Source organism: Crotalus tigris, unplaced genomic scaffold (assembly GCF_016545835.1).
Source record: "Crotalus tigris isolate CLP2741 ecotype Arizona unplaced genomic scaffold, ASM1654583v1 scf7180000017644.4837335, whole genome shotgun sequence".
NCBI classification, from domain to species: domain Eukaryota; kingdom Metazoa; phylum Chordata; class Lepidosauria; order Squamata; family Viperidae; genus Crotalus; species Crotalus tigris.
In genome coordinates, this window is record NW_024096536.1 from 2,040,781 (window position 1) to 2,057,695 (window position 16,915).

General features: G+C 41.3%; 1 protein-coding gene across 6 annotated transcripts in view; it reads right to left on the bottom strand.

Annotated features, from left to right (window-relative positions):
• MRTFA (myocardin related transcription factor A) overlaps nt 1–16,915 on the bottom strand; it is a 94,709-nt gene that overhangs the window by 27,484 nt on the left and 50,310 nt on the right. For all 6 annotated transcript variants that reach the window (XR_005555793.1, XM_039335528.1, XM_039335529.1 and 3 more), the window contains one exon: nt 285–350. Coding sequence is in view for 5 of the 6 variants with exons in the window: in XM_039335528.1 (XP_039191462.1) it covers nt 285–350 (66 nt within the window). In the remaining variant the exon portion in view is untranslated. The remainder of the gene's footprint in view (nt 1–284; nt 351–16,915) is intronic.

Sequence of the window (16,915 nt, forward strand, 5' to 3'; positions counted from 1 at the left end):
GCTAAGGAAATGATAACGTGAATGCAACATTTAAAATGTTTTGAGGATGGCAACATCTTTCCATAAGTCCTTTTTGTATAGTACTACTTTTTACATTGTGCAAATGTTCAGAAAGCAGTGGCTAGTGTGTTGAGTATCAGAAATTAAAAATGGCTTTTGCCCAAAGCTCACAAATTCTTCCCAGAGAACAAACAGATCTTACAAGGCCACACATTTCAAAAAAATTTCTCTCATCTGAATGGAAATGTCTCAAAGAGGAATAACAAACTTTAAGTTATACTTACGAGGCATGATCCCTTGACTAACCAACTCTTCACGTGTCCGTCGTTGCTGGAGTTTCAACTGTAGCACTGCATAAGACAAACAAAGATGTAAGTGAGGAGCAAATCACTGTAAGATATACAGTGCAGAGCACATTTTCCTGTTCATTTTTATTTTCTTCTATCTCAAGAACATTAGCAAAGAGCAGAGAAGCTGTAATCCCCACCCAACACTTGCAAATTGCAGAAGTGGCCTCAGCAACAAGGTTTCCGTATTCTGCAGCGGACGGCGGGAGAGGAAGTTACAAAGCATTTTAGTAGGCTGATTTTAAAAATCCACAAAGTATGAAAATAGGCCATTACTCAAGAATTCCTATAGTAACAAATAGAGTTGCAAATCATGAAACTAGAAAACAAGAAGACACTACACAAACTGATACTGCTCCAGTAGGATGTTATCGAAACAATGGTTGCTGAAATATCACTTTATATACACCTAGTTCAGAAAACCTCTAGAATAGAGGTGTCAAACTGCCGGCTCACGGACTGAACGCATCACATAAAAGCCACGCCCACCCCATTGCCAGCAATGGCAAAATTGTCCTGATACGTTGCACGACATCACATGATGTTGTGTGTTTGACATGTCTGCCCTAGAACATGCCTATTTGGGATAATTCCCACAATCCTCCCCTTTTGGCACCTAGATCAGGGGTGTCAAACTCAATTTCATTGAGGGCCACATCAGCATTGCGGTTGCCCTTGGGGGGGGCCGGGTAGGTGTGGCCAGCGAGGATGTGGCCTACTGGGTGTGTGTGGATGGAGTGGGTGTAGCCTACTGGGTGGGCATGGCCAGCTCTACATCGTTCGTGTCAAGGGTGCCTGCGGGGGCCTGGGCAGGAGTGGGACAGATCTGAGGGTCTCTGGCAGAAGGAGGTGGGACTGGGGCAAGTGCCAAGGCAGGGTCCATTTCTTCATTCCTTACAAAGGGTGACACCTCCCCAGCATGCACCCAGGGGGCGGGGCCGACACTGCAGGGGCTGATTCCTCGCTGTTTCTAGACGGCCTTGTGGAGCTAAGACTGAATGCGTTTCAGCATAGATGGCCACCACAAAATTGTACATTGGCTCCCGGCCGGCCAGGGCCAAGGCCAAGGCAGTGGGGGCCGTTCCCTCACTGTTTCCAGGATGGCTTTGCGGGCTGCATGAAACCACTTTGCGGGCCACATCCGCCCCCCGGGCCTTGTGTTTGACATGTCTGACCTAGATGAAGCTGATCCATGATGAAACTTAAGTCTGAAAGTTACCAAGATTACCTACCTCTGACGTACACTAACACTTATGACGAGTGGATATCCATGAGGCTTATTTCATTAACATCTGCAAATTACACTACTATTGCTATTCCCTCCCTCCTTCCCTTCCTTCCATATGTATTTGCATGCATGCATGTTTATTCCAGGAATCTTCTTTTTTTTTTTTCATTTCAAGAGTTAAGAGAACTTTTAGGTCTTCCTGATTAGGAACATATAGCACAGAAAACATTCTTTGTTGTTTCATTCCTACTACTGAAGTTCTTGGTCAAAGGCAATTTATTCTTCACTGTCAAAGAACAGAAAAAGCACAAATATAAAATATTCCATATATATTCATAGGTAGGCTTATCTAACCCTTGAAATTTTAACCAAAATACAATGAAAAATGTGCCATCTGTGGACAAGCTAACTCTCAAAATTTTCATGATTTAATTTTCAAATTGGCTTATCAGTGGCGGTGCATTTTTCTTGCTATTTTAGTTAAAACTTTGAGGATTGGTTTATCCGCAGATGCATTTATCGGCAAATATTCATGGGCACTTTTAAAAACTATTACCATATAAAGGTCCATGAGTAATCCTTGTTACTGAGTGCCTGTTCAGTGACCATTCTAAGTTATGACATTGCTGCAAAAGGAGAGTTATGATCAGTCCTCAAAGTTACAGCCATTTGCTCTTTGTGAGCTTCACTGCTGGCTTCCAAAACACATATTCAGTGGGGAAGCGAGCAGGAAGTTACATCATAACTTACATTGTAAATCAGGATAGTCATTTCACATTTTACTTTACAATCACACAGCAGTTGGTAAGTGAGGACTACCTGTATACACATGAATAAACCTATCTATGGATAAGCTAAGTCTATTTGTTGGAGGGGGGTATATTTGGGGATCTAAAATTCTCATCTTATCCATGGTACCAATATTTTTAGGAAAAGAATTAGAAAATCATTTTTCCTAAAGAGTTTCATAACATTAATGTCATTGAAACTATAATATTTCAACTGTGAAGTTTGACATTCACAATGTAAGTATGGATGGCAAGGAAGTCAGAATTTTTGACTGACCTGATTTAATAGCTTCTCTCCTAGGATGAACAAACAAAACAAAATAGAAGTGTATATATCTTGATAAGCAGACCATATTTTTTCCCTTTATGGGTCTAACTTATTCAGGAGCAGATAAGCAGTCATTTGGACATCACAGTAAGGAAGGCACACACAACATTTTCCAAACCAGGGATTATCCTCGTATATAAAGGAAGGAACAGATCAAATAAAACATTGGGATTGGATAAGGAAATTAATTCTAATAATTAAATTAATGAAATACATTTAATGATTATGCCTGTGTATTTCTCTTCTGAGACATTAAAAAAATACAAACTAGCAATTTCTGCAGAGATGCTTGGGAAGATACACTCTAAACCTGTGACTAACAATCTACTATTAATATTTATTAATTGACTATTCACAATTTTTAAAAGTTTGACTTCCTAAGACTTACAAAATTCATTCTCATACGTTTACACTCTGGTTAACTGAACAGAAAAATAATTAGAGATGGATAGGTATGATAGTTTCTTTCAGCAAAAATAGAATCTTATAGCAGTGCAAACATTCACATTTATTAAAGCATATTATTTCCTTATATTTACTCTGAAATGATTTTTAAAAGCATATTAATTCTATATATGAAATTGTAAAATTATGAAATTACTGATCGTGGCTTCACTTGATTGCTACATTGTACTGAGAGGATGGATCAAAATTGTAATGACAAATTGTTTGCATAGGAAGTGAAAACACCCATTCTAACCAGACGAAAATATAGAAGACCTGCAGATATGCTGAAAGTAGTTATTAAATTAGCTATAGATAAAAATGTAAATGATTGTTCTTTTATAAGTGCTATAAGGCTACTGCTTTTCACACATTCTTATTTTACAGTACAAAATTCTATTACATTCTGTGATGTCTGCAAAAGTGATTTCTTGATTTAAGCTAAACCAATATTGGCTGCTATTGATACTATTTTTGCTTTTCATTTTTTGGGACAAACCAACATCCTGGCTGAGATTCCAAACCCTAATCTTTTAATCAACAGATTGTTCACATACATATCTAGCATTAGATGGGGTGAAACATTTTTTTCACTGAATAGTTATGAATAGTCACTAGCACTTCAGGTTTTTGCACCAGTCAACTGCAACAATCCAAAATCTATTACAGCACCTTATTTGGGATGTATAGGATTTGTTCAAGGAGGCAGGAGCATTCCAGGTTTTTAGAACCTCTCAGTGTGAATTTTCAGAATAGTGGGCAGTGCCTGTTCCTATTTATGTTCCTATCTTCCTATTTTTGGCAGAACATGCAAATGGGATGGATCTCTTTCTGCAACCATCAGCAAATCCTGTACAAGAAGATGGCATCATAAAGTAAGATAGCATGGAACAGACATACATCTAGAGAACAATGAGTGTTTGCAGAGTAAATGGAGGTCCAAGACCACCTTGGAAGAAAATACATTTTTTAATACAGGTCCAGCTTTTCCTTTTCAGCACAGAAAACATAAAGTTAACTCATTCAAAAGGCAGTTGTGACTGCAATCAAAATAGTTCCCTTCCAAGTGAGTTTGGACATTTATGGCTGACCAATGGCTCAAAAGATACTGTAAAATGCTAAGAAAAGAACAAGAGGTACTATGAAATGTCAAAAATAACAGAAAAAAATATACTTTCAAAATTGATTTAACCAAAGTTTGAGAGATAAAATAAAGCTACTGAAGCTATAAGGTTATATCTTTAATGACAAGCGTCTTCATTTTTAATTGCAATAGGAATTTCATAAATATGGGAGACAGAACAACCATAAGGAAGAATTCCTCCTCCTACACAAAGGATATGAAATAGTTCACTTAACTATATAATGAAAATGTTATCAATATTGAGAATTTGAAATGTACATTATGCCAGAAGTTTGAGAATAAATTAGTCAGCACAAAATTGTAGTGTTATTATATAGTCCAAAGGTCCTACCTGATCAGAAGCCAAAGAATTTAGAGAAGAGGCAACTGTACATCTACAACTGACACAATCGCTACAGAACTAATCGGGTGCGGTCTGTATAGTTGTGAAAAATCTTGCATAATAAAGAGGTATGGAACCTACAATTTCAGCTAAATAGAAAGTATTTATTTATTTATTTATTTATTTATGAGACTTATATACCGCTTTAAGTGCAAGCACTCTCTAAGCGGTGTACACCAGTAAGCAATGTATATATATATATATATTTACATTGCCCCCAACAATCTGGGTCCTCATTTTACCTACCCCGGAAGGATGGAAGGCTGAGTAAACCTTGAGCCGGTGAGATTTGAACCGCTGACCTGCTGAACACAGTCAGCTAAAGTGGCCTGCAGTACTACACTCTAACTGCTGCGCCACCTCGGCTCATATCTCCCAATAATCTGAAACTAAGCTTGCCTCTACGGATGCAATTATGCTGGCAGCAGCCATTAGAATGAGTGACCAAGTACTTCTACCTAGACACTCTTTCAAGCACCACTGTAGAAGAGGAAAGCAAGGATTTCCACTTAAGTTCTCATTTGAATTGAATTGATAATATCTGACTGAGTGCATCTATCTTTCCATACATCTTGGATGACTCCCACAGGAAAGGCAGAAATGAACTCTAGGCCATAGCCAAAGACTATTAGGGAAAGAACTCAACAACCTATTGTTGAAGTATCCCATTTGAGGAGGAACAGTTTATCCAAGAACGAGTCAGAACTAAAGCTGCATCTGCAACCCTGGGCTGGTCAACAACAGAATGATCCAGTGGAATCTTATATATAGCCTGTGGAAAGACTAGATGGATGCTAAAACAAGATGGGTCTCAAATATTTTTGTTCTACTGCAGGAAACTGTTGCTGGCTTTGCTGTTTCTGAGTTAACACCCAATTTTTTCCTTCATTTATGTATGAAATTCACATGTGTTCTTCATGAATGAAATGTGTTCATGCATGTGTGCATATCTGTGTTTTCTCTCTCTCTCTCTCTCTCTCTCTCTCTCTCTCTCTCTCTCTCTCTCTCTCTCTCTCTCAGATCAACTATATATTGGAGAGGGAAAGACCATTTCAGGGGCAGGTGCCAACAACAAAAAAGGCAAACTTTCTAAGTTTCAGCAGAAAGCATTGCTTCAGATAATGGAGCTGAAGCATGCTGACCCTATTAGACCATGTGGAATAGGCAGATATAGGTGAGAAATATCACCTCGGGAAGCCTTTTTTAGAAAAAAAAATGATGGTGAGGTTAGTTTGGTGGATCAATGGTAAAATAATATACTTTAATCAAAGTGAACCTACCCTTAAGGACAAAGAAGAGTTGAAGCCAGAATGCCACACCTATCATTGGTTTACATATTTACACTGAAATGTTTAGTCAAAAATGTTACAGGCTTGACTTTGTAAAAAATGAATTTGAAACTGTACTGTTTATAATGATATAAAAATGAAACTCTGCAAGAAAACCAACCAAGCTCAGAGAGCACCAAAGATCCAACATATTCATTCTCTAAATTCAATTCCAGTAACAATTTATAAATTGTTATTGCCAAGATTTATAAATTGTTACTGAAATTGAATTTAGAATATGAATATGTGGGATCTTTGATGCTCTCTTGGTGGTTTTCTTGCAGTTTACTACCAAACTAGGTAACATCATCAGTGACTCTACAGTTCAACCCTGAGCTGCCATGGTTGTGTGAAAAATGGTCATGTCACATTTTTCAGTGCCATTGTAACTTCAAACAGTAACTAAGCAAATGATTGTTAAATCAAGGACTACCTGTACTTTCACTTTCATTTGTATTTTGTACTTTGGTAAGTTGAATAAAATTATAAAAAACAGTACACTGCAACTATCAATCAACTAATTTTTATTTCTTTTAAATACATGGGTTGACTGAAAAATGTCTCCACTCCCAATTGCTTCTTGAGCAGCTCATGAAGTGTGAAGCCTGTTGCATCATAGTAAAAGGGGCGTTGTCTTACCTGAACGCCTTTTCTCAGCATGACAATGGAGAATCCACCAATGGGTTTTGCTTGTCTTCTGCCCGTAGACTAAATCAGCCAAATTCGCCACGCCTCTCTTCCTGGTCCCTCCTCCCAGTCTCGACTGAGGCAAAGCTGTTGGCTATGTTTCCTGTGTGTTGGTTCAATCTTTTCCCAGCACAGGACCTGACTGGCCCTAAGGGTAGGAGTGGATTCTCCATCGTCATGCTGAGAAAAGGCGTTCAGGTAAGACAACACCCCTTCTCCAGCATGACGGTGGAGAATCCACCAATGGGACGTACCAAAGCCTCACTGTCCCTGTGGGTGGGAAGCCGTCTGGACCTGTGTCCCACTTCCTGACACTACACATTGGAGGACCCTCCTGCCAAATGATGCGAATTTATCTAACTTGTAGTGTCTAATAAAAGGGGAAGGTGACGCCCACGTCGCTGCCCTGCATATTTCCTCAATTGGTGCCTGAGTCGCCCACGCTGCTGATGTTGCAGTGCTGCAAGAGGAGTGGGCAGTGATTTCTCTAGCAATTGCCCTTGATAAGCCTCTGCTATGCACCTCCTGATCCACCTGCCTATTGTGGATGCTGTGACCCTTCGACCCTTGAGTGCAAGTGGAAGGAAATGAACAGGGCCTCAGATTTGCGGAAGAGTGCAGTTCACTTTATGTATTGCCTAAAAGCCCTGCGAACATCTAAGGTGTGCCATTTGCACTCCAATTCATGGGAGGGCTGAGGACAAAAATCTGGTAGCACCACCTCTTGTGCCCTGTGGAATAGGGAATTGACCTTGGGAATGAAGAAGGGGTCTAAACATAGAACCATCCTGTCCATGTGGAATGTGCAGAGATCTTCCCTGATAGTGCTGCCAATTCTGAAATACGCCTTACCAAAGTAATGGTGATCAGATATGCGACCTTAAGGGTCAAGCACTGTAATATGCAAGTCCGGATAGGTTCAAATGGAGGTGAGGTAATGGCCTGTAGGACCTTAGACAGGTCCCAGGAGGGATAACTGTGGACCGCAGATGGTCTGTTATTTGTTGCACCCTTTATGAAGGATCGGACCACTGGGTGCTTGGCCAGTGGTTCAGAGTTGCCATATGTGAGTATAGTGGACAGGGTGGCTACTGGTCTGCGAATTGTGTTGGGTGCTAGACCCGTCAAGCCCCTCCCATAAGTAGTCTAAGACCCTTGGGATAGTAATCTTAAAGGGGTCTAGTTGCTGCTTTGTGCACCAGCTGCAGTAATTTTTCCATGTGGAGTCGTAAATTCTGTTGGTCGTAAGCCTTCTTGAGGCCGCTGGATTGCCTTGATGACTCTTTGTGAATAGGCCTCCCCTTCTAGGAGGCTCCGCTCAAGTGACAAGCGGCTAGTTGGAATCACTGTGGCTCTGGGTGTTGTAGAGCCTCCTGACTGAGGGAGATTCTGTCGTGGGGAATCTTCCATGGAGGAGATATAGAAATACTTATGAGGCCGGCAAACCACAGCCGTCTTGGCCAGTGTGGCGCAATGAGTATCACCTCTGCTTGTTCCTGTAATATCTTTCTGATGGTTGCTTGCATCAGAGGAAGAGGTGGAAGGAGTATAGCAACCCCTTTGGCCAGTGTCCCTGGAGCACATCTGCTCTCTCTGCCCCCAGTGATGGGAAGTGGGAGAAGAACCTCGGGAGCTGGGCATTTCTGGGGCTTGCGAATAGGTCCAGCACTGGATGGCCAAACCTCTCTGATGCTTCCCTGAAGAGGACTGGGTGCAGGCTCCACTCTGAGTGGTCCACCGTTGCCCTGCTCAGAAAATCCGCCTGCTGATTCGCTACTCCTGAAATGTGCTTGGTCCTGAGGGAGGCTAGGTTGTCCTCGGCCCACGTTCCCAGCGACTGGGCCTCGGCCATAAGGGATTTGGACCGTGTGCCGTCAGTTGACGTGTGCCTTTGCCGCCAGGTTGTCCGTGAGCACTAGGACATGCTGGTTCACCACTGTGTTGTGAAAGTGACGGAGGGCCAGAAGTATGGCTCTGAGTTCTAACCAGTTTATGTTGTGTCTTAGATCCTCTTTTGACCATTGGCCCTGTGCCAGTTGTGATTGTAGGTGTGCTACCCAAACGAATAGGCTGGCGTCCGTGGTCAGAATGACTTGGGCGGTCTCCTTGAACATGTGTCCCTTTCTCACTGCTGGAGACGACCACCACTGGAGGGACTTCAGGACTCTTGGTGGAACTCTTACTCTTCGGTTGGAGGAGCCGGTTCCCCTTTTTTGGAACGGGAGTAGGAACCACTGCAGATCTCTGGAATGTAGCCATGCCCAGGGCACGATTGCTAGACATGAAATCATATTTCCCAGCAAGTGGGAGAGAGTGGCCAGTGTTGTGGTTCGTTTCTTTCGAATCAGCCTGACCAGGGTTTGAATGCTGTTTTGGCGTTCTTGAGAGAGGTAGACTTCGCATTTTAGTGTGTCTATCACAGCTCCCAGATGAAGAAGGAGGGTCAATGGGACCGTCTGACTCTTTTGGAAGTTTACTGAGAACCCGTGTTCTTGAAGGGTTCTTAAGGTCAGTGTCAGATCTGACTGTGCCGACTGGACTGATGAGGATTGGATGATAATGTCGCCCAGGTAACACTGGATGCATACAAGAATTGTTTGCAGATGTGCAGCGAGTGTCGCAAGTACTTTTGTGAGTACTCTGGGAGCTGAAGAAAGTCCAAAAGGCAGGGCCCTGTATTGACAATGCTGTCCTGCGTGACAGAACCTGAGAAACTTTTGTTGTTCCGGAAGTATGGGAATGTGAAGGTAAGCCTCCATCAGATCTATGGATGTCAGGAGGTCTCCCTTTCTGATGCCTGCTAATATTCACTGGAAAGTTTGCATTTTGAACTTTCTGTATGCCAGGTGGGTGTTCAGACTTTTTACGTCTAGAATTGCTCTCCACCCTCAGAACTCTTTGGGACTATAAATAAGATGGAATAGAATCCCTGTCCCTGCTGCCTTTTTTGCACCGGTTCTATGGCCTGGATGTCCAGGAGGTGCTGGATGGCCTCCTCGATGAGGTTCTTTTTGGTTGGATCTTTGGGTGATGGACAAGGGACGAAGCAGTTTGGGGGTTTGGAGATGAATTCCAGTGAGAGGCCGAATCTGACAGTATTTAGGATCCAAAGGTCCGTGGTGGTGGGCTTGCCATTTGTGAGCGAAAAGAGCCAGCCTGCCACTAATGGAGGAGCCCTCCCCGCCATCACTTGGATTTTCGAAAGGGGCGACCTCCTGCTCCCTGAAAGAGCCATTTTAACTGGAATTGTTGTCTGAATCTGTCCCTGTTACCAGATCTGTCGCCTGTCAGTTCAATCTGGGTTGATAAGGGTGGGAAAAAGTGGTAGATTCTGGACCTGTTTCTGACCGAAAAGACTGTCTGCAAGGGTAGGAGGAGACTCTCCTATCCGTCCTCCTTGATAGATGGGCCAGGACCTTGCGTTTATCCTTGTTTTCTATTAGGCAGGGATTGAGGGCCTTGCCAAAGAGTAGGCCGCCCTTGTCGGGTGCAGCCGCCAACTGCCACTTCGCCTTAATGTCGGCTCGCCACTGTCTGAGCCACATTAACCTGCATGCTGCAGTGTTGGACGCTACTGCCCTGGCAATTTGCAGTATGCAATGATGAATCTGCCATGAATTCCGCTGCCACCACTAACCTCTCTAAATCATGGTGGGTTCTCTACTCCTCTGGGGGGATCCTCGCCTGGAGTTGGCGCAGCCATAGCAGTGAAGTCCTAGCGAAAAAGGAGTTAAAAATGGCTGCCTTGATTGCCCACGCTGAGGCCTGGTGTGTCCTGTGAAGGTGAGTTCCGCCTGCTTATCTTCCGACTTCAGGGCCTCCGCCGCATCCCCGGATATCGTGGATGGTGAAACAAGAACTGCTAGAGGTTCATCTACTATTGGAACCTCTATTACCTCCGATAAGGCCGGATCTATGTTGAACAGCTTCTTGTCTGTCTCCCCCATTGGAATGAAGGCCCCCGATGCCCCCAAATTATTCTAAATTATGTCAAAGAAGAGAGGGGGACAGGGGATAAATTGTTGTGTGTAAGTGGGCTGCGAAAACACCCTGCTGTTTGTGTCCTTACATGTTGAGGGTCCTTCTTGGGGAAACCTCAGTCTCTTAATCTTTGCAGTGCTGCTGGCCTTGTGAAGCGAGGATTTGACTAAAGACGGGTTGAAAAGATCCATGAATGGTGGAGAGTCTGGGGATATATCATCATCCTCTGAAGCCCTTGATCCGTTTGCTCATAGTCCTCCGTGGGAGACTTCCTGCTTCTTGAGGACTGACAAGGGGAAATTGATTCCTGGTGTGCTGAGGCCTCCTCCTGTGAAACTACAGACCCGGCTCTGGACCTATGATATCCTGAAGAGGCCATGGCCTAAGCAACGGCCTGAGGTATCAGGGATTGTAAGTGTTCCAATGACAAGGCTTCCTGACTGTCTGAAAGACTAGGTCCTGCTGCTGAGTGTGCGCCTAGTGCCCCTGGATTTTCAGGTCCTTCGCTTAGGGGGTATCTGTCTGCCTGTTTTGTGTCAGCCTCTGTTTCCAGAGGTTCCTCACTAGGCTGCAGTGGGCCAAATATTTCCTCCTCCGTGTAAGCCGGTGGGGCTAGGCCGTCCCCTGCTGTATTTTGCCTTTTTCCGGCTGTAGAGAATTGTTTCTCCAGAGCCTGGTGACGACGCTTGGTCTCCTTGTCCGCTGCCTTGGAGGATCTCTTGCTAGAAATTGCTTTGGCCTTGATTCTGCCCGCTGCCTCTTGGTTGGAGGATCTTGGCCTCTTGTGTCCAGGACTAATGGAGGAGTCCTGCGTTGTCTGGGCAGCATTGGTGTCTGCCATCGGCAGAAGAGATATCTCAGCACAAGATTGAGAGAAATCTCTGTTAGGAGGCTTGTCAATGGGCCTTTCCCGGCCAGAGAGCAATCTGTTAGTGATTGGAAATAATTCCTGGGGGTTGTCAATTAATGGTACAGACACCCACTGTGGTCTCCTGTATAAGCCTCTGTTGTGTTTCTGGCAGTGGATATTTACCTTGAGGGAGCCAGAATTGTACTGTCTCTCCTTCTGGTAGATGGCCTATGGGCCGGGATGAGGTGACTAGATAGGAGCGAGGAATTGCCTTATTTCAATGAGAAAGTGTTTTAAAGGAAGGTGGGGCGAAACACACTTCCCTGCCTTCCCCTTTCCACTGTTTGACCAATCCAGTCCTAATCTATCCTGGAGGAGAGGAGATTTATGGTTGCCTTGGTTGTTTGAAAGAAATACCAATTGCTTTGAAAAGGCTCATTTGAATGCTTAGTTTCCTCCCCCCCCCACTCCGGAGGCCACGTGGAACCAAAATGGCAACCGGCCTCTCTCTGAGTCACCGAAAGCCGCACAGAGCCTTGTTTACCCTTTGGCAATCAGCTAGCCTTCGGGGAAGTCGCGTGGAGCTGTTGCTGTTCTCCACTGATCAGCTGGGTTACTGGGAAGCCGCGGGAGCCCTTCACTCTCCACTAATCAGCTGCTGGGGAGGAGGAAGGAGATTCCTCCCTGTGCCGTAGAAAGAGCACGCGGTGCCAAAATGGCGACCAGCTTCTATTCCTCTCTCTGATGATCAGCTGAGGCTTAGCTGCGATTTGGGTGAGCCTGTGGCTGCTCCGCGATCGTCTGGGATGGCGAACAAACAGCCATTCGTTTGCACCCCTCCCTCTTCTGTAAAAGGCAATAAATAGGAAAAAATTACAACCTGGTCCTGGAGCCAAGGGAAAACGTGTCCTTCTGGGCTAGAGACTAAGTCGAGACTGGGAGGAAGGCCCAGGAAGAGAGGCGTGGCAAATTTGGCTGACTTAGTCTATGGGCAGAAGACAAGCAAAACCCATTGGTGGATTCTCCACTCGTCATGCTGGAGAAAGCCTGTGTTTCTCTCTCTCTCTCTCTCTTTCACACACACACACACACATACAAACACACACACACACACGGGGGTAGGTGATGTTTTATGATTATATTCTATGGACTGATGTCTCATTCAGCATTCTTTTGTCAGAATTCATGACACTGTGAAGAAACTCTTCATTCTCTGGGTGTGAGAGGAATTGTTGGCAAACTTTAACCCTTGAAGCTTTCATTATTGCCATCTACATCTGAGGAACCATATCGCACAAATCTTCCAATACTGAAGAATATCAATAGTACGATTTACATGTTCCTATGAAATGTCAAGTTTGATAGTATTTTTTCTCTGTGTTGTGTGTACTTGTTCTTAATGATATCATCAAACTTTCTCATATGAAACTCACTGGTTGCTGTCACAGGACAGCCATTCATTCCTGATTACCCAATCAACTTTTTCAAGTTTACCATTTTTACATTTTTTTTACCCAATGTATAGCACTTCGTTGCCATGGCTATTACCACAATCTGTATTCAGTGATAATACTTTTAATTGGAGGAACTCCTATGGAAATCAAAAATTCAATCATGCTGTGTTGCTTAAAGCACACCAAGTACATAGGTTTCCACTTTATGAATAATAGTAATATAATCTTTTCACTCAGCAACTTTCTACCAATTCAGTGTTTCTCAACCTTGACAATTTTAAGGCATGCGGACTTCAATTCCCAGAATCCCACAGCCAGCAATGCTGGCTGTGGAATTCTGGGAGTTGAAGTCCACATGCCTTAAAATTGTCAAGGTTGAGAAACACTGTACCAATTGAAGTGAAAGAACAAGTGCTAAAGAATACAGTAAAACTTCTGTCATGTTAGTACTGCAATGAGTTGGCAATTTATAACATTGAAGGCATTACTTTTCATTCACCCTTTGCAATTTGTTTGCAAATCATATTAATTACTAATAGTATTTCTGAACTTGATACCTGAGATATCAATATGGTTGAAACAGAATTTAAATTATGCTTGCATTATGATTATGTTAGCATTGGGGGAGGTTGATAAGCATTTAAGTGAAATATATTGTAAATAACATCTAAACTATTCAGTTGTTTATTTTATTTAGTCAAAGGAATAATTATTTCTATAACATGGTATTCTGTTACTATGGAAGAGAGAACTAGTTCTGATTTTACTTCCCACTATATTTCAAACCTAGAAGGCAAAATCATGAAACCGCATCTTACTTACTTTGGGCCATGTTATGCAGGGGAATTCACTGGAGAAAGCAATTATGTTTGGAAGAGTTAGTGGTAAAAGGAAACCAGGCCATCAAAGAATATAGTGGCTGGACACCATCAAAACTGACACTAGTCAAAAGATAGAAAAAGTCAAATAGTGCAAGATTGGAAGATGTGAAGAGACCTGGCCCATAGAATCGCCAAGAGTCGAACTTAATTGAACAGGTAATATTATCATTATCATATTTCAAATTGTTTTGTATTGTATATGAGTTGACAGTTCATTAGGCTTATATTTATAACAGAAGGTTGCATATTTTGCAGGAAGTAATTGGCTCTGCTATAACAAGTTACCACTTACATTCCATTCTTGCATTAATACTGCTACAAAATGAAAAGTTATGTTTAGTTTCCTTAAAATGTGTTCTGGTTTTCATAAAGAGGAAATTTGGTTTAGTTCAAGAGTAGGCAGCTACTGTCATCCAGTTATTTTAACTTTTATCAACTTCAACCTACATAAGTCCTGTTTATAATGGTAAATAGCAAACAGAGTTACAGAATATAACGTTTCCTATCACAGAATGTTGGTACAACACAAAATGGATCATTTTCCATTTGAACCAAACACAAAAGCAGACATGAAATAAAATAACAGGTATTACCTTCTGCAATCACAACCATGACAATCAGCTCATCCCAAGATTTATATAACAACCATTGCGTGTTCAATGTTTTTCTAGAAAATGAGTTAAAATAGCACAGGAGACCTCCTTGGGCAAGGCTTGCTAATTTCATTCTATTAATATGAAATTGCCATCACTCTATGCTTGAACTAACTTCCAAATACTTGTCCTGGCCTGGAGGCTATGCAGGATTGCAATCTAACTTCAGCTAAGAATTCTATACTTTGCACGTCGGTTCTTCACAATGATTTTTAAATGATTTTGACATGTTTACTCCTGTTATATGTGGTGTTTTATTTTTTCCTAACTAATTTCCATAAATTGCATTATATTAATTTTTCTTCTCTGAAGAAAGTCACTCTGCTTTAGCTCTGGAAATATATGAACACTCACATATATTCATGTCAATTTTCCAACAGCATCTTCATTTTCAAATGTTGTTCTTTCATTTTTGCTGACTATATAAAACAACTGACCAAGCCTCAAAAAAGCTGTAATTCTCCCTACAAAGGACAGCAATGCTGCTTTGAGGAATAAAGTTTAATCAAGACTTTCTTAGCAGCAGCTCATAGATGATAGTTCCCATTTGGAACTCTGCTTTATGACTAAGAATCTGTAAACCACCCTTTCTCCACTCGGGTCCTGTGGAACACTACAGCTCTACAAGGAGTTCTGTGGGAAACTGTAAGTGAAGAAGTTTGTATATGTTTTCTGATTTTTATGCTGGGGTTCCCTAAGACCTGAAAGTTATCTTACAAGTTCCTCCAGGGCAAAAAAGCTGGGAAAAACTAATTTCAGTTAATAGTTATTTTGTAGATACCCATTTTTTTATATATTTATTCATTTTAAACTTTCTAAAACAATATTTAAAAGGCATTTGTGAATAAGAGACATAGAGACATATTTATTGAAATAATTCACTTTTTTATCTTCCCTTTTATCGCTAAAGAAGTGATATAAAGTTACTTGATATTAAATAAGCTGCTAATGACATGATTAAAAACCAGTATCTTAAACTGACTCAGTGCCAAATTTTCATAAAAATATATAAGTCCACAACAAAGCCGTATGCAGAGACTATGATTTACTGAGCTGTAGATGCATTTGGAAATAGCCAAACTAAAAGAAAGATATGGATATAATCTGATTACAATCTGCTATTTTATCCATAAAACATAAAATGAGAATTGCATAGCAATTTGAATTTTTTGATAACTTTCGCTGAAACATAATCAAATATATCATCACGTACCATGTTCCTTAAATGACAGACCTTCAAGTATAATATTATCTGTGGATAACTTCATTTTAATTCTTCCAAATTAAGCTGATTTCAAAAATATGGTTGTTGCCCTTAACAACATAACATTCAATAAGCAACTGCTATTATTTAAATCTATCCAATGGAAAAAATGGGCACTTTTTGAAAAAGTTGGGCAATATTTGCATTTTTATAGAGGACATATAGTATGCCTTATAGCAATAAAATCTGCCAGAAACATGTTTTTACTTTGTAATACTTAATAATTACAAGCTGGTTAATCTTTTATAAGGAACATATGTAGTTATTTGAATCATAAATATTTAAGCATCAAGTTACTATTTTATTCAACCGGGTCTGAATCAGAACTACAGTATTTAGACATAATGAGTTAGATTTGGTGAAGCTCCCCCTCGGGTCTGGGATTGCTTCAAAGCCCTATCTAGGGTATTTTTGTTCCATCAAATTCCCCATTTCATTCCAATGAATTTATTTTTAGCTAACACATATGACAGCAGTCTAGATTTCTTGCACAGCTATTCCAACTATTTCTCCCAATGTAGGCTTTTGTGTTGCTGTCATGAAGTTCTATCATCCATTCCCGTATCCCTAACTGCCATGAATCATCCACTGCAATATCCCCAATTAGATTAGATTAATGTTCATTATCTTTTACTATAATTATTTTTGTTTCTTCCTCTTATCAATATCCAAACATCTTGTATCACTTCTGTCCCTTACTACTGAAACAGAAAGATTTGTAAAGACTAAAGTGTAAAACCTAATTAGATTCTTACATATACCTGCTCATAAGATATCATTATAAAATTGAACAAAGAGCATCTTCTAACAGAAATTAAAAGACATCTAAGCACTACCAATATAAATAAATTCACTGTACAGTATTATAACAAACATACAAGAAGACCCTTAATAGACATGAATGGCAAGTTTTAAGAGTCCTCTTAATATAAGCAAGACAGAGCTCACTAACCTTCCCTCAAACAGTGGTAGGAGTCCTGATTCAAACCTGCATTCTTTACATCCTTTAATACAATCTCTGCAAATGGCACAATTCCACCATAATTAGGTTGGAGAGTTTTTATTTTGTCCAGCATGTTGAAGAAAATCCCAGGATCAGAATATTCCCTCAGGGTTGTGCAGAGTTGTTAAACTTAAGTAAAGACCAATATATATG